Here is a 15,788-nt window from a genome sequence, read left to right as displayed (position 1 = left end):
CTTCATCCCTCTTGCACTTTTCCCCATGTTCTAGTTTTGTGTGATACCATGCTAGATTTCTAACAAGAAAATCTCCCTTTCATTGAACTTGAAAAATGGAGGCATTTCTGGGGCACAAGTCTGGCTCACCGGAAAGCAATCCACACACTGGCCTCAAATATGGGCGGCATCTCACTCGAAGGGGACGTCTAGCTCTGTCATGATCCACCTGTCCCAACGGATCTCGTATGGGATGAGTGTCAACCCGAGCATTCTGGTGAGGGCCAAAGAAGTCAGTAATGAATGTCTGTGAAATATTCCACATCTCGGGCCACTACCTCTCAATCTCAATAGTTTGGGTCCAAGGCATCTCTAAGCATCATCCGTGACAAGGGCCCAAACCCCTCCCTGAAGTGACAACAGTAGCCTCCACATATCTCATAGTAAACACGGCATCTAAGTATGTAATGCTCCTCATACTGGATCTTCCCAGTACTACATAGCCTGCATATTCCTCTATCTCGTGGGATGCCCTTTCCTCTCCATGTCTGAATCTGAAGGCAGTGTGACGACACCCTCAGCTGACCAATGGCGATCCTCATGGCATGGGGGACATGTTTCTGTGGAGATCATTGGGCCTCTCAATGAATCCATCCCCAGTGACCCTCTCTCTGTAGGACCGGAGCTTTGATGAGAGCTCAGTCAAGGATATCCATGTCCGGTCTGCATGAAGTCGAGTCTGCTCGAGATGGATGATGCAATTGATCTCCTACCGTGAGTGATCAAGAAAAGAGAGGGTCCAGGCTGTACTCAAAAGGCCCAAGGGGCAAGGTAGTTACCAGACATCTGTAGGAAGCATGTAGATGCATGTAGAAGCCCTTTAGGCTACCCGAGAAAAGGGCTATTAGCTCTTGCTTGTCAAGGGGATATCCCTTGCAGGTCGGGCAAGCCATCGCATGGTCTAGGCAGTAGCCTGGACACAACAAAAAAGGGCGGCCAGTATGGTGTGAGGAGCGCTGCCCAAAAAGGATAGGTCGTGTGGAATAAAAGTAGGCCAACTTCCTGTACGAGCAAGCCGACCAGCGCTAGATGGTACTATAAATAGCCAAGCATAGAATTCATTCATGTATCTTTGCATTCACAAGGGGGTTGCTGAATTCTACGGGCCAAGACAGCTCAGCCAAGGTGAAGATGAAAGGTCAAGAACCAGATTTTGTTTACAGATTTGCATCATTCTAATAAAGCAAATACACCATTCATGGTGGGGGCCCTAGGGTATTGGGGACCCAATACTGTGTCTGACTCCCTCTCTCTCTCTCTCTCTCTTGCTGCCCAGCATGTAGCGTGCACGCCTCTGTCTACGCTTCCCACCTGCGCTGCCTGCTCTGGGCACCCGTGTCTTCACGCCTCTGTCTGCACTGCCCACCTGCACGCCTTTGCTTGCTCTGTGCGTAGGGAGTCGCCTGTCTGCTGTGTGGCGCATGTGTCTGCTCTGTGCGTAGGGAGTCGGTATCCTTCTCCGACCCACCCTTGCTCAGGCCCCCAAGGCAGCAACTAGGGGTAAACATGTCTCAATCCCATGAGGGAGAACAAGATGGTGAAACAATTTCACACCCCCACAAAGGCACCAAATGCCTACCGGCCGCAGAAGACTGAGGGAAGGGATCATGTCCCTGGCTCACGAAGGCTTGCGAAGATGGCCCAACAAGATGAGGCACTCTATGAGGAGATACAGCTGCACATAAGGACAAAGATGAGCACCATGCGACAGGAACTTGAAAAGGAATGGACTGAGCAGATGCATGCCCAAAAGAAAGTGATATACGAGACGCTGAAGGAAGAGATATATGGCCAATTGAAGGGAGAAATGCAAGCCCAAGTACGGGTTGAGATGGAAAATGTGTCAGAATGCGCAGCAGAGATGATGACCAGATCTGGAAACACAAGAGCAAAATGCAATGCAGAAAATAACAGCACAAGAGAGAGAAATAGAGGCGTGTAACTCTGCTCTATATACACAAGGAAGATCCCGGGATACAATATGTGGCAAGGGACTGGGGGCCATTTTATATGGCCCCCCTACAGCAGTCGGCCTGCTGTAGGGCAGCCGACAGGGCCTGAACCCCCATGACCAGCCATCACCACCAGTTGGCCAGTAGCAGGGTGTCGGCCAGTTCATCTGGACGGTCGTGGACCTGAAGCAACACAAACAGCCAGCAGCACTTGTCCAAATGCAGTCGGCCAGCTTCAGAGGTCCTCCTTCCACCACGGGGCTGCCACCCAAGCCACAGAAAAAATAGGGAAAAATGGGGAAAACATACGAGGAGTGAGGAAAAATGAGAAAACACCTACAAGGGCGGGCACACCCACAACAAAGGCCCTGGTGTCAACATAAAGACAGGAGATGACTTCTAACAATTAGCCCAAGCCTTGATGCACACGGAAATGAAAAAAGAGGTGCAGAAATGGAAGGATGACATGCTCCGAGAGATTGGCACGACAGTTGCATCATACGAAGACACCTTGAAGACATGTATGGTTGACCGCGAAAAAGACATCACAGAAATGCAAAACACTTTGGAATCGTGTAAGGCAAAAGTGGCTACAGGTGAGAAGGAAATGCATTCATGGGCTGAAATTGCCAGTGCCACAAAGAAACAAATTGAGGAAGTCAGCCCATCGATTGAAGTAGTAAAAAAGCAGAAGGATACACCAGTCAATAAAGTAGAGGTGATGAATGCTACATTAGAAGAGAAAGCCAAGAGACGCGCACGTGCCTTACATGTACGCGTAGTTGAGTGGGAAGATAAGGGAAATCCCCAAGAGGATGCAAAAGCTCTTGCAACAAAAATTGGAGCCACTGATGTACCCATTACTGGAGCATGGCGAGTAGGCAGAGATGAAACCAGGGTGAAGATATTGATCATCAGGTTTGGTGACTTGGAGAAGAAGAAGGCCTTCCTCTCCAAAAGGATGGCCCTTAAGGGGGAAAAGATTTATTTGGATGCAGACCTTACACCGGCACAGATAGCACACCAGAAGGAACACATGCCGCGTGTGCTTGAGGCAAGGAAAGAGGCAAAATGGGCGGTATACAAAGATGGCCGAGTCATCATTACGGAGAGGAGGCCTGCTTGACGGTGCGTGGCCTATGAGACCTTACGATTCACGGTGTGGAATTGCAATGGAGCCCTTAGAACAGATGCAGGATACTTTCAGACAGAGTGATATTGCTATGTATACGGAGACCCATTAGTGCACAAACAAGAGGCTTCCTGACGTGCGGGGTTATAGATGGGAATCAGTGTTCCGCCCTCAGCCACACGCACAGTGGGAGGCACCAGAGGATCTGGAGGAATGGCAATACTTTTCACGGAGGAGCTTCTTGACAAAATACATGTGGTACATAGAGATGCAGATGCAAGGTACATGTGGGTCCGAATATGCACAGGAGGCTCCGCGAGCTGTATGTGGCAGTATGCTACTTTCCCCCAGCCCACTCCAGGTTTGCACCATCAAGAGAGTCGCCCTATATGCCGCTATATGATGATATCATCAGGTTTGCCAGCATGGGAGACATATTACTATTGGGAGACTTTAATGCACGTACAGGCACAGAGCAGACATAGCTGTGATACTCAAGAGGCTATGTACTGGGAGATCACGGCAGAGGATGTAGGGTTGCAAAGATCAGCACAGGATGAGGGGGAGATTACAGATTATGGCAGGCATTTTCTCACACTCGGGAGTGCACATGGGTTGGTCATATACAATGGCCTATCGAGATGGCAAGAATCAGATACTCTCACACACTGGAACTCTAAAGGGGGAGCGAGCACAGTGGACTACTTGATGGGATCTCCATTGATACTTGATGTGCGGGGTTTCACGATTTCCAGTCAACCCATGGGCATAGCAGCCAATCATGCATACTTGAGTTTCACACTAGTAGGTAGATCCCTGAGAGATGGGCCAGCCACTCATCTACCTAGGTACCCGAGATATCAGTTTAGACATGAGACAGTTGGGGTTTACCGAGATGCAGTATCCGATGGCTTGTTTGCTTTAGACCCGCATAGCCCTCTCGACGAGATTACGAGAGGATTGGCAGGTGTACTACATGCATCCGCCTCATATGCGTTTCCCTGCACTATGATCCCTTTCCACACCCCCCCCCCCCCGGCCTGCAGCACTACCCCACAGAACAGTTGGTATGATGATGAATGTCATGAGACACAAGCACAGCTACAGTGTGAGATTGCCATTGGGACTCACACGCATAGACAAGCCAGGATGATCTTTTGGCGCCTTGTGTGGAGGAAGAAACGAGCCTACCTGGCTAAGTTAGAGGAGGAGATCTACCAACTCTTCCTAGGGAAGGACAGCAAGAGAGCATGGAAGATGTTTCAGGAGAGACAGCCTGGTACACCGATTACTGCACCTGAGGCATGGCATGCTTATGCTAGAGAGCTATATGATGCACCAAGACAGTCCCCCCACCCCCCCTCCACTGGTGGGAGCTAGACTGGCTAGCAACACCTTTTTTACTATGCGGATGGTGCTATATGCGATAGACATGTTACAGAATGGAAAGGCACACGATCATGATGGGCTAGTTGGAGAGCACTTCTCATATGCGCGCGACACTTTGGCTCCGCTCATTGTACATGTGTTTAATCGTGCCATTTGTGAGGGTTTCCCGGCAAGCTGGACAGCATGTCATTGTACCACTCTTTAAGAGGCAACTATAGGACGATTATGATTGGTCATTACTTGGCCAAAGTATATGGCTCTATATTGGAGTCGGAGCTGAGCCGCTGGGCAGAGAGGCATGATCATCGAGCACAAGGACAGAGAGGCATGGTCATCGAGCACAGGGACAGGCCGGCTTCAGGAGAGGATTTACTACCTTGGATCACATACTGACACTTTAGGCACTTATTGAAGAGGGAAGGGCACAGAAGAGAAGGATATACTGCTACTTTGTGGACTTCCACAAAGCCTTCGATACCGTACCACGTGCCAGGCTTATGCACAGATTGCATAACATTGAGGTACCTCAGGATATGCAATGGGGGATATATGCTTTGTATGAGCTAACATGCACCGGAAGCTACCGACATGCACCGAGAGCACTCAATGCATGTCGGGTGCTACCTAGGCATGCCGGTAGCTTCTAATGCATGCCGATAACTACCGACATGCACCGGGAGCTCCCAATGCATGCCAGGTGCTACCTATGTATGCCGGTAGCCTACGGGCATGCACCGGGAGCACCCAATGCATGTCGGGTGCTACCTAGGCATGCCGGTAGCTTCCAATGCATGCCGATAGCTACCGACATACATCGGGAGCCACCGCTATGGACCGGGAGCACCCAATGCATGTCGGGTGCTACCTAGGCATGGTGGTAGCTTCTAATGCATGCCGGTAACTACCAACATGCGCCGATGGCACCCAATGCGTGCCGGGTGCTGGTAGCTTTATAAAAGAAAACGCAGCCTGTAGGGCTGGCCGACAACAGCAAGATGGCTGGCTAGATCAGAAAATGCAGCAAAGTGATAAAACGCAGCAGCTGTTATCACTGATCAACAACTGGGAGAAGCTATGGAAGAAAACACAAGGCACAGATGTTGAAAAACAGTGAGCAGATTGCAGAAATATGGAGCAGCCTGAACCTAAGCGAGTGATACCATGTTGGAGAATACACAAGTGGAAGCATAAATTGAACAAGAGAGAGAGAGAGAGAGAGAGTAGAGAGAGCTTGTGGACAAGATCACCTTTTATATTAGCAATAGGCTTTACAATGGCGATTAGCCAATAAGACTATGGAGAACTTGTGCAAGGGATTGGATGATTACAAGTGATCTGGGACTGTACATTGATGTGGTCTACGACTATGTAGACAGATTGGGAAGCCCAGGGGCATATGCCTGGCAGGGGTGTTGATACCCATCCTGTTATATGCTGATGATATTGTTCTAATCTTAGACTCTCCGGAGGGATTACAGAGACACCTGGAGGCATTACAGGCTTTCTGTGCGGATAGAGATCTGACAGTGAACCTTGGGAAAACCAAGGTTATGGCGTTTAACACCACACAGGCATGGGTGACGAGATCACAGCCTCAGTTCACTTTCCGAGGGGAGCCGGTTGAGTACATCAGGTCATATATCTACTTGGGAGTTACTTTCACAGGACCGCGTTTCTCCCTGAAGGAGGTAGCAGCAGCTAGATTAGCTCGAGGGCATGCAGCCTTGGGGGCACTTGAGGGGGCACTTGAGAGGCAATGTGCACACATACAGTTTCAGGAGCCGCGCACCAAATTGTGGCTATTTGATACACTTGTCACACCGACCCTCCTGTACGGAGCTCCAATTTGGGAGCCCAGCATACATCACAGATCTCAAAGAGGGACGAATGAGGGATGGAGGCAAATGGAGAGACCACTGATTATGATGATTGCCCGCATGATTCGGAGCAAATCATCAGTACCACATGAGATAGTTCGGGCTGAGCTGGGTGCCGCACCAGTGGTAGCCGAGGCCCTATTCCAGGCAATTACCTTTGTACAGCGGCTATGGGAGCTCCCTCAGCAAAGGTACTCCCGATTGACATTGACCTCATCCATACAGTTGGTAGAGGATGGAGATACTTATTGCTAGTACGCTGAGATGAGATCATGGTTTGACCTACATGGTTTGCGGATAGAGGCACTACCACCCTTTCAGTACAGCCTAGATTGTCCATTTTTGGATCTCACCCGCTCAGAGCAAAACCGCGTGATCAGGATGGATATTGTGAGGTGAAAAAAAGAAGAAAGAACCACTGCCTCTATAGCCCTTCACCCCGCAAACTTGGAATACAACACACGAACGGAGGCACCACCAGCCACCGGCTGGAACTCTTCTCACAGTTCACCACCCAACCCACGCCAGACAGACAACAGAAAACAGGGACACCATAGATAAAGCAAACACCCATCAATATATTCCCAGTCAAAACATTTCATACAAGCTTCTCCCGACACAGAAGCCTTACTCACACGACTTACACAAAACACTCAGACCTGTCACTGCCGAGGATACACCACATCCCCAATCACCACAAGATCCATTCGCCTGCCTGCTGTGCCAATCACACCAGAATGAACCCGGCCACTCACTCTTCAGAGGGCGCCCCACCAGCAACCCTCAACTCTCTGCAACCCATCACTTCTGTATGTGTCGCCAGCAGCAGCTACCCAAACATCACTCTCTCACTCTCTCTCTCTGTGTGCTGATCCTCTGTCAGCCTCACAACAAACCCAAGCAGCAACACCTGTCTCTGTCTTTTTGCTTCACTCGGTACCCGCTCTGCTCTTCACTGTCAACCTCAGCTACGCGGCCCACACCAGCCTACGCATCCACTTTCACAGCTCCTTGTCAGCTGCTCTGCACCAACCACTGCCCTTCATGCCCAAAACCAAGATGACTTCCTCACTAGTCGCCACCCTTCAGTCTTCACACCAACCGAGAAGCCCCCAGCCTCTAGGCAACCACACCACATCAGCTCGTCCCACTGGCTCCCACACGGCCAGCCTCTCTGCTTTCACACAGCCTCGCTTCCACACAGTTGCTTCTTGCCTTGCGCTGTCCTCCACGCTAGCCACTGCACTTCACTTCACAAGCCCACGCTTTAACACCAGCTGCGCCAGCATCTCTAGCCGCTCCAATCTTCGCCAGCTTCCGTCTCTTTCCCACAGGCAGCGCCCCACCAGCAGCTGCGCCTAGCCACACGAACCCTTGCAGCTCCAGCTCGTAGCTGCACACACCCGAAAGCCCAGTCGACCAAGGCGGTTTCTCTCACTGCCAACAGCTCCTGCAGCTAACCCCTCGATCACTCTTTTCCTTTTCGCCCACCGGCGACCTTCCACAGTAGCCGCAGCATCTCTTCCATGTCCTCTTCGCTGCACTTCACAAGGGAGGCTCCCGGCTTCTACAGCAGCAGCCCTGTCTTCTTTAGCTTCTCTGTCGCCAGCCCGTTGGCTAAGGCTTCCACGTCCAGTCTTTAACGCCAGCACCTACAGTAGCCAGCCCGTCGGCTGCACGCGCCCAAGAGCCCCCAGCACTCCACACGACCAACGTCTGCAATCCTGCTGTTGTGCCCAAGAGCCCCCCAGAACAACATGGCGGCCCTCTCTTTTTCATCTGCAGGCTGCTGACTTCACCAGCTTCGCCAAGCTTCCAGATGATGCGCTGGCGGTTACGTAAAGCTCCCATGTGGCCTTTGCACAAATTGGCCACGTTTTTATATTATCATTCATTTTTTTTATTTCTTCTAATGCCTAAGAGATGGCCACACAACATTCCTTTTCACACTCATGTCCTTTGCTACCTTGGCCACATCAATAATTGCCCTTATGCTTTCCACACATTCAAATGCAGCTTACGAGTGCCATTGTATTTCTAGGACGCCCACACGCTTCAAGACGACCGAACAGCTGAAACCACCTGCATCGAACTCTGTTTCGGACAGGCCTGCAACAAGCCCAAATCAAATGCCGTCCACCCTGTACACCTGGCAACGCACTCAAAAGCAAAACCTTCACAACTGCCATGCACACGTATGTACACAAGCCCGAAACTCCTCTCAGAAAAACGCCTAACATACTTTGCCAACCCCCCCATCTGCTAGAGCATTCATGCTCAGTAGCAAAAGCATAAGTCCAATAGCTATCCACCACCAGGATCAAAAGGAAACAGCTCCAACTCACCATCCCATTCCCCAGCATCTTTGAAACACCATGACTGCATCACTACATACCAAACATCAACCACATCCAGAAAATCTTTTCTGTCCAGCATTCACAGACTCTGACCACACAGCATCATCTTTAAGCCTTTGCTCTTTACCCACAACCAACCTCCCCGTCTTCAAAACCTGTGGCATTGCAGCATCTAGCATCCCATCCATCAACACCAGTGAAGGCCAGGTTCCAGCATCTTGACCTTTATCCATACCAAAATCCACATCCTTTCCATCAGCATTGTCCATAAACACTTCCAGTTCTTGTACTTCAAGCATCTCTTCACAACCATTCAGCTCACCTGGTTCAAAACCCTTGTTATCCATGCACTTAGCCTTTAGCATCTCAGCAACCCACAAAGAAGCCTTTGCCACACTCTCAACCATATCTGCATCCATCTCCATCTCTGGTTCCTGTTCATCAAGGCTAGCAACTTCCCATACATCATCCTCAGGCACAATACTCTCATCACAACGCTCTTCATCAGCCAAATCTACATGCATACCTTCTTGAGTGTTGCCAACCCCCCTGGTATCATCGTCCAAAGACTCCCTAGCACATAATGCATCCAATGGACAAACATCCACATCACTCATCGCAGGTACCATACCATCATCAAGCTGTCCAAGAAAATCCATAATAATGGAGTCTTCCTCCATGCTCTCCACATCCGCATCACACACCATCTTCACTTCATCACAAGTCTCTACCCCATCCTCCTCCCTTGTAGAATCTGACAAAGAATCATCCTCAAAGCATCCTGTATCCAACTCCTCTTCCTTCTCATCATCAGCCAATCCCAAGGCATCATCCTCTTTGCTTCCATGTGCATGCATATCATCCACATCCAAATGCAAATGATCTCCAATAGAGCTTGCCAAATCACTGTCCTGTACAGCTATGACATCCCCATCCAAAGAGGAATCCACTGGCAACTCCTCACCCTCCTCCATCCACTTCGCATCCATCAGTGAACAACTCTTGAACTTCACAGGATAGCGACGGGAAACTTTACCCTGTACCTTTCTTTCCTTATGTGCCAGTATCTACTCGGGAATAAGAACCTCATCAAGTTCCTCGCTTCCGTCTGAGCCTCATCTGATACATCCTCAGGCACCCAAAACCTGCTTGCACTGCACCCAAGTGGTAAGCACAAGTCCCCGATGAAGCATAGTAGATCACCATTGCTAAACATAGAAAGAAACTGTCTTCCGAACCCATGAAGCCTCTATGAAGATACGACCGGTGACAAACTGTCGAAAGCCATAGCCTTCAACCCATGTTTTGCACCATAACACTTCAACTGCTTCTTGTTCCTGGCTGACTACTTCCTGTCCTTGGTGTCTTTTCTCTTGAGCTTCATCTTTAGCTTTTGCTCTTCACCTTATACAGGCAAAGGCACACAATCTGCACTACCTCCTGTACTTCCTTTTCACTTTCCACATGTTGAAGCTTTTGATGTGACTCTCATGAGACAACCACGAGCTCACCCCGTAGGAAAGTTGGCAAGTGTCTCAACCAGAGCAACCAGGGGCTCGCCTACTTGAGAAAGTCGACGATGTCCCGGCAACGGAACCATGAAACCGGCCTTCAGAAATCTAACGGGCGGTGAAACAAACACTCGCCACATAAAACACTTCAACGCCATTGAGGACCTAGAAAAGGAAAACAAACAGGGGGAGCTAGAGAGCTCCTGCAAACAGTACACGGACACCGATTGGCCCCAAAACGCAGTGGCGCCCCTTGCGGTATTTCTTTAATTGATTATAAGAGCTTTGATTACAATAAGGCTGGGAACTCGGCCGTCACAGTAGAACTCCTGAAGCCTGCAAATACCCTGCATCATGGCTTCATATCCACTCGGCATCCACAAACAAGTCCAGCCATTGTTCACATCAAAAGACTCTCACACATTGAGTCCTGCATATACAGAAGCCTTCTCCCATGATCATGGCTACCACAACCATCCATAGCCTCTCACCCTATGAACAGCATCACACCCTGACACATCCAGTGCTTCTGCATCACAACACAGACTCCCAAACTGTCTCTCAAAAGAGAACTCCCATCACAGCACAGCATACCATACAGTCGACACACCTGTACCAAGCCTCTCTACCTTGGGTACTATCCATCTTTGTCATGGATTCCCTGTCCCCTGCCCAATCAGTAGCAAGGCTGTACCAAACATGTGTCCATTCCTGTACCTTTTGCCTGCATGTGACCTATCTCCTGGAGAAACCAAAAACATGTTTCCTCAAGAAACCATGGAGTTGTTTCCACCTGAAACCAAAGACCTGTATCCCATAAACCATAGGCCTGTTTCCATGAGAAACCCAGAGAGACACCATCCAAACACGGTGCCAAAACCAGGGCTGTTTACCACAGTAAAACTCTGTGCTTTTTCCATAACAAAGAGAGAGAGAGAGAGAGAGAGAGAGAGAGGAGCCTCTCGGCTGTCAGGTCGCCCATGACGTGACGTATGTATGCGAATGTCCAGAGCAGCAAATCTCCAAGTTCTTCCATTTCCACGTGCCAGAGAGAAAGAGAGAAATGCCTCAGCCCTGCACCAACACACACACACACACACTCTCTCTAGAAACAGCCCCTAAAATCCAGTCTCCACGATGCCAATCCCGTCCTCTCACGAAGGGCTTCTCTGTATCCTCCAAGCTGCACCTGCCCGACCAGCCCTCTCTGCAGACCTGCCCGCTGCTGTCCAGCTGGACCCAACGCTCCCTGCTCAGCCCTCTGTTTTCTGCAGCCAGTCGCCTGCCTTCCCAAGAGAAAAGCTCCTGTGCACTGTAGCAACAGCTGGCTCTAGTATGAGAGAGAAAGTGTCCACGTGCTGTTCAGCCCTGTGCGCCTGCAGTCCAGCCCGTCCAGCAGTCAATTGCAAAGAGAGAGAGAAAGCCCGCGTGCTGCAGCCTGACTGCTGCAGTCCCGCACACGCGCCAGCCTTCCCTGCGTGGGAGCCAGAGAGAGCAGTCCCACCTTGCGCTTGCAGCCCCCTGTCACCAAAAAGCACACCCGTGTAGCTGCAGCCGGCGCCTCCAAAAAGTGCATGGGCCCCCAATCATAGCATATGGGCCACGATCCCTCCATAAAAGGTGTTCTTTTATTTTTAATGCTTTTAAAGCTTGTCCCCTCTAACCCTTTGTCCCCTTGGGTTATGTGAAAGGACTTTAATTATTTGGCCCCAAACTGGTGCCATTCACACTGTCCACCATGTCCCCGTGCACACCTATATACTGTCCAGAGAAAAACACAGGGTCGTGACATCTGCCATGCTGAGAAATTGTTGCCAGAGAACTTCTCGAATGTGGTTTGCTGATCTAGGAAGGTCCATGGCAAAGGATGGTGAGACTCAGAGAAACACCGCAAAGAAAAGTGGCTCAGCCAAGGAACTTGGGTACTGTAGAAGCAGCTCAGAGAGTGGTTAGTGCATGAGGTGACCCGGCCAAGAGAAGGCAGCTTTTGCAGCAGCAGTAGGAGCAGCAACGACAGCAGCAGCTGGGGCAGCTGAGCAGCGAACAGTGGAGCAGTGACGGTACCAGCAGAGAAAGTGACCCACCAGCGGAGAAGGTGGCAGCTCAGTCTGTCAGTTGGAACAGGTTGCCGCTGGCTGGTGCTGGTAATGCTGAGTGCATAGCAACAGGAGGTGTACGCAGGTGGAGGACAGCCATAGCAAACATTAAGAGAGAGAGAGAGAGAGAGAGAGAGAGAGTGAGTGAGTGCAGTATCAACTATTGTTGATTACTCAATGATTGCACGTACAATGTAATGCTGTATTGATGTGTTTTGAAACTTACAAGGTACAATGCTTTTATATTCAAAATGCCTTATCTTTCTCAGCACACAAACCATGAGGCAATGACACATGGCTCACTGATGACATCACTGCTTACACACACAAACACTTAGGTGGCTACAAGAGGTGGTTCACATGTAATAACTCACTTACTCACATAAGTGAGTGTTCACCAACATACAAACAGACTTACACACACGGGGTGAACACACACACATACAACTCCGAATCCCAACATATACCATTATGGTTGGTTTCTTCTATGGAAAATGATCATGCCTTGGACACATAATATGCAAACCATGCCTTTTGACAAGCATGGTACAATGAGCCTAAAGCCTTCAACTGTTTACATAGTCCAGCATACACCTTGTTTGATAATTAAAATAGCAATAGTTACCTTTTCCAGAAAGTTGAGAATCTGCCACACAGACTGTGCCAAGAGGAAAGATATGAAAATTTCTGAATTGTAAGTACAAAAGCCAAATTAGTATGCGAAAAGGTATGTTGAAATCATTCAAATTTTACTTTATACGTGGATGCTATTACTCACTGAGATAATAGTGTGTGTGTAGAGGGTAGACAAGGTGACCAAAGTAGATGTTTTCCAAATTCTTCTGTACAAAGCTTTTCGAGATAAAAATCACTTCTGAAACACTCATTTTCAGGGATTCTGTCATGCCGATCCCTTCCCCACAGCAATACAGATCCTTTTGGAAGGTTGATCTCTTTGTCAACGGTAAGGCTTACTGCAGGGTCATGGGCAAAGCTCCCGCAAGCAAAGATAGAAAACTTGGCACCACCTAAGTATGAGAGGAGATCAAACATTAGTTTTAAAAGATAAGCCTCAAAACTTGTACACACATGCAAGTCCAATAATACAGCACGAAAACCATACAGATGTTTATGGCAAAAAAAAAAGGTCATCTAACAAAAATTTGACCTCTCAATTGCTAGATGGCAAGTCTACGCACATGCGATAGTTCCCCAGTTGGCACTGGAGTCGTATAGGCAACTAGCCGAGACGGGACAGCAGGTCCAGGCTTGGTATGCCAGGGTTATACAGTGGATCATCTCACATGGGCTTCATATGGATCATCTAAACCCTTTCCAATACAGTTTGGATGCACAACTATTACCTCTCACACGCCAGGACATTAAGCAACTTATCCGAGATGACCTCTTCAGAGTGAAGAGTCATGTCACATGGCTGGATCCACTGTAACTTCCTACGAAAATGCAGTTTTACTGGCACCACTTACTCATCACATTGTTTGAGGGTGGAGACTAGGGAGGTTTCATTGCCTCTTCAGGGAGGGATTTGGCCCACTGTCTCGGATCATTGATTTCCGAGACCAACAATGTCTGGGACTGTACCCGACGGAGCTGCACTGCCACTGAGATCATCTATGCAAAGAGGCACAAAGGCAGACCCCAGATACCTCACAGCCCACTATCATGAGTTTCTTTCATCCAACCCCTCGCTGACGACCAGGAAATAGCCCTGACCCGGATGCCCCTACTCAATGGACGAGGCACTGCACACTGACAGCGCATGTGCCACGTGTCACCCTGCCTCCCGGGCGTCTCCCTAGAGAGAGAGATCCACGTGCAAAGAGCCTGCCCGAAACCCTCTGGTCCAAGGAGATGCTCCACCCAACAGCTTCAGATTCGAGAGATCCTCCAGAGGCACAGGTGTGCCTCTCCATAGGCCATGGATGTGGAAAGCCTCTATACAATCATATAGATGTCAAGGACCTACTTTGATCCCTGTAGCATTGTAGCACTAGTTACAGGGCTGTTCTTTTCTTTCGGCTGTAGTTGAGTTTTTTCTATTACGTTTTTTCCATGCTTCTGTCGGTTCATGGACACATTGCAGCACTATTGGTCTCATAGACCCTTTGGTCTGTTGTAGACGTTAATAGAACTTTCTTTCTTTCTCTCTTTGGGCACTCATGCACATGCATGCTTGTATGTAGAATGTTGCCCAGTTACATCCATGTAAAAATGGTAAATCACATCCAGCTATAAAGCCGTAATAACTAAATACATCAATCAAGCTTGTAGATACAATGATCATATAGCTGCTGTGTGTGTGCATGCATGCACGTATGGATTGATGCATGCATACGTATGTACGTGTGATGATGACAAGGAAAAATATTTGAATTTGTCACAAGAAGGCTTACCAGCAGTGGTAGAGCTGTCGACACTCTCTGTCTCTTCAATTGGGCAGCTAGAAGAAATGGACTCTGGGTGCTGCGTCCCAATTTCTTTACTGCTTGTAGAGAAATCCATTGCTCTTGATGTGAAGGGACTCACAACAAACTTTGTTAGGTTATTGAGTATTATTGTACTGCCCAAAGGTTTTCCAAAATTTCTGCAGCTTTGTGCCTTCGGATCGATCAAAGCCCTAGCAAGTATTTTAGGGGCCTCCTTGCAGCAGTTCCTCAATACAAAACTGTTGTCCAGTTGACTTGCATGGAACTGATTTTGCTTGCAACGATGCAAGAGCATATCATAGATTATCGCCTAATTCAGCTGTATGAACCTTTGAATCATTAGGAATGCGTTGAAGGCGTTGCTTTTGGGCTTCCAAATTAATTTTTATCTTTATACATATATATATATATATATTCACCTTGTTAAATGTTTTTAAGCCTGCATTAGTCAAACCGATCAAAAAAATGCACTACATTCGTTAGGATATATTTTTCACATTGTTCTTTTGGCGGACAAGGCTGCCTGGAAAAAAATCAACATTGGATGTGACTCCATAGTTGCTTTGTGATAGCCATCACTTCCGTTTTTGGCCATAAAATACTTGTAAAATTTTAAAATGCCTATAAAATACTTGTAAAATTTTAAAATGCATGTCCAAAATGACACTAAAGTACAAAAAAAAAACTTGTCATATTTCACCAAACCTGTCAAATTTGAAGGGCAAGGGTGCCCATCAAAAATCAAGCACCCATCCTACTCACACCATTTTCTACTCATACATTGTCACCAAACACCGCGAGCATCCTTTACACATAGCAACATGCCATCATGAGAAAGCGAGATACTAGGTAGACCCTCTCAAAAGTAGAGCTTTGTGTTCATTGGTTCTTTTTTTGCCCAAACATGGGACACTACCCAACCTTAGCATTTATATGGGCATTAGGTGGCAACCTTGTCAACTATTGGATATAGCTCCTTTTTTTTTGT

The 15,788-nt window shown here is 48.5% G+C and overlaps 1 protein-coding gene across 1 annotated transcript in view; it reads right to left on the bottom strand.

The window, feature by feature from the left end:
* Positions 1 to 15,175, bottom strand: part of LOC147641165 (biotin--protein ligase 2-like) — a 97,430-nt gene extending 82,255 nt beyond the window's left edge. The window contains exons 1-3 of the mRNA XM_086818825.1: positions 14,768 to 15,175; positions 13,132 to 13,381; positions 12,979 to 13,040 (exon numbers count right to left, since the gene is read on the bottom strand). Coding sequence (XP_086674951.1) covers positions 12,979 to 13,040; positions 13,132 to 13,381; positions 14,768 to 15,095 — 640 coding nt within the window. The 5' untranslated portion in view covers positions 15,096 to 15,175. The remainder of the gene's footprint in view (positions 1 to 12,978; positions 13,041 to 13,131; positions 13,382 to 14,767) is intronic.
* Between the last annotated feature and the right edge of the window lie 613 nt (positions 15,176 to 15,788).

Source organism: Cibotium barometz, chromosome 2 (genome assembly GCF_041138505.1).
Source record: "Cibotium barometz isolate CiBa-2024 chromosome 2, ASM4113850v1, whole genome shotgun sequence".
Lineage (NCBI taxonomy): Eukaryota > Viridiplantae > Streptophyta > Polypodiopsida > Cyatheales > Cibotiaceae > Cibotium > Cibotium barometz.
The sequence above is the reverse complement of the archived record's forward strand: the minus strand, read 5'-3'. Positions and strand labels throughout refer to the sequence as shown.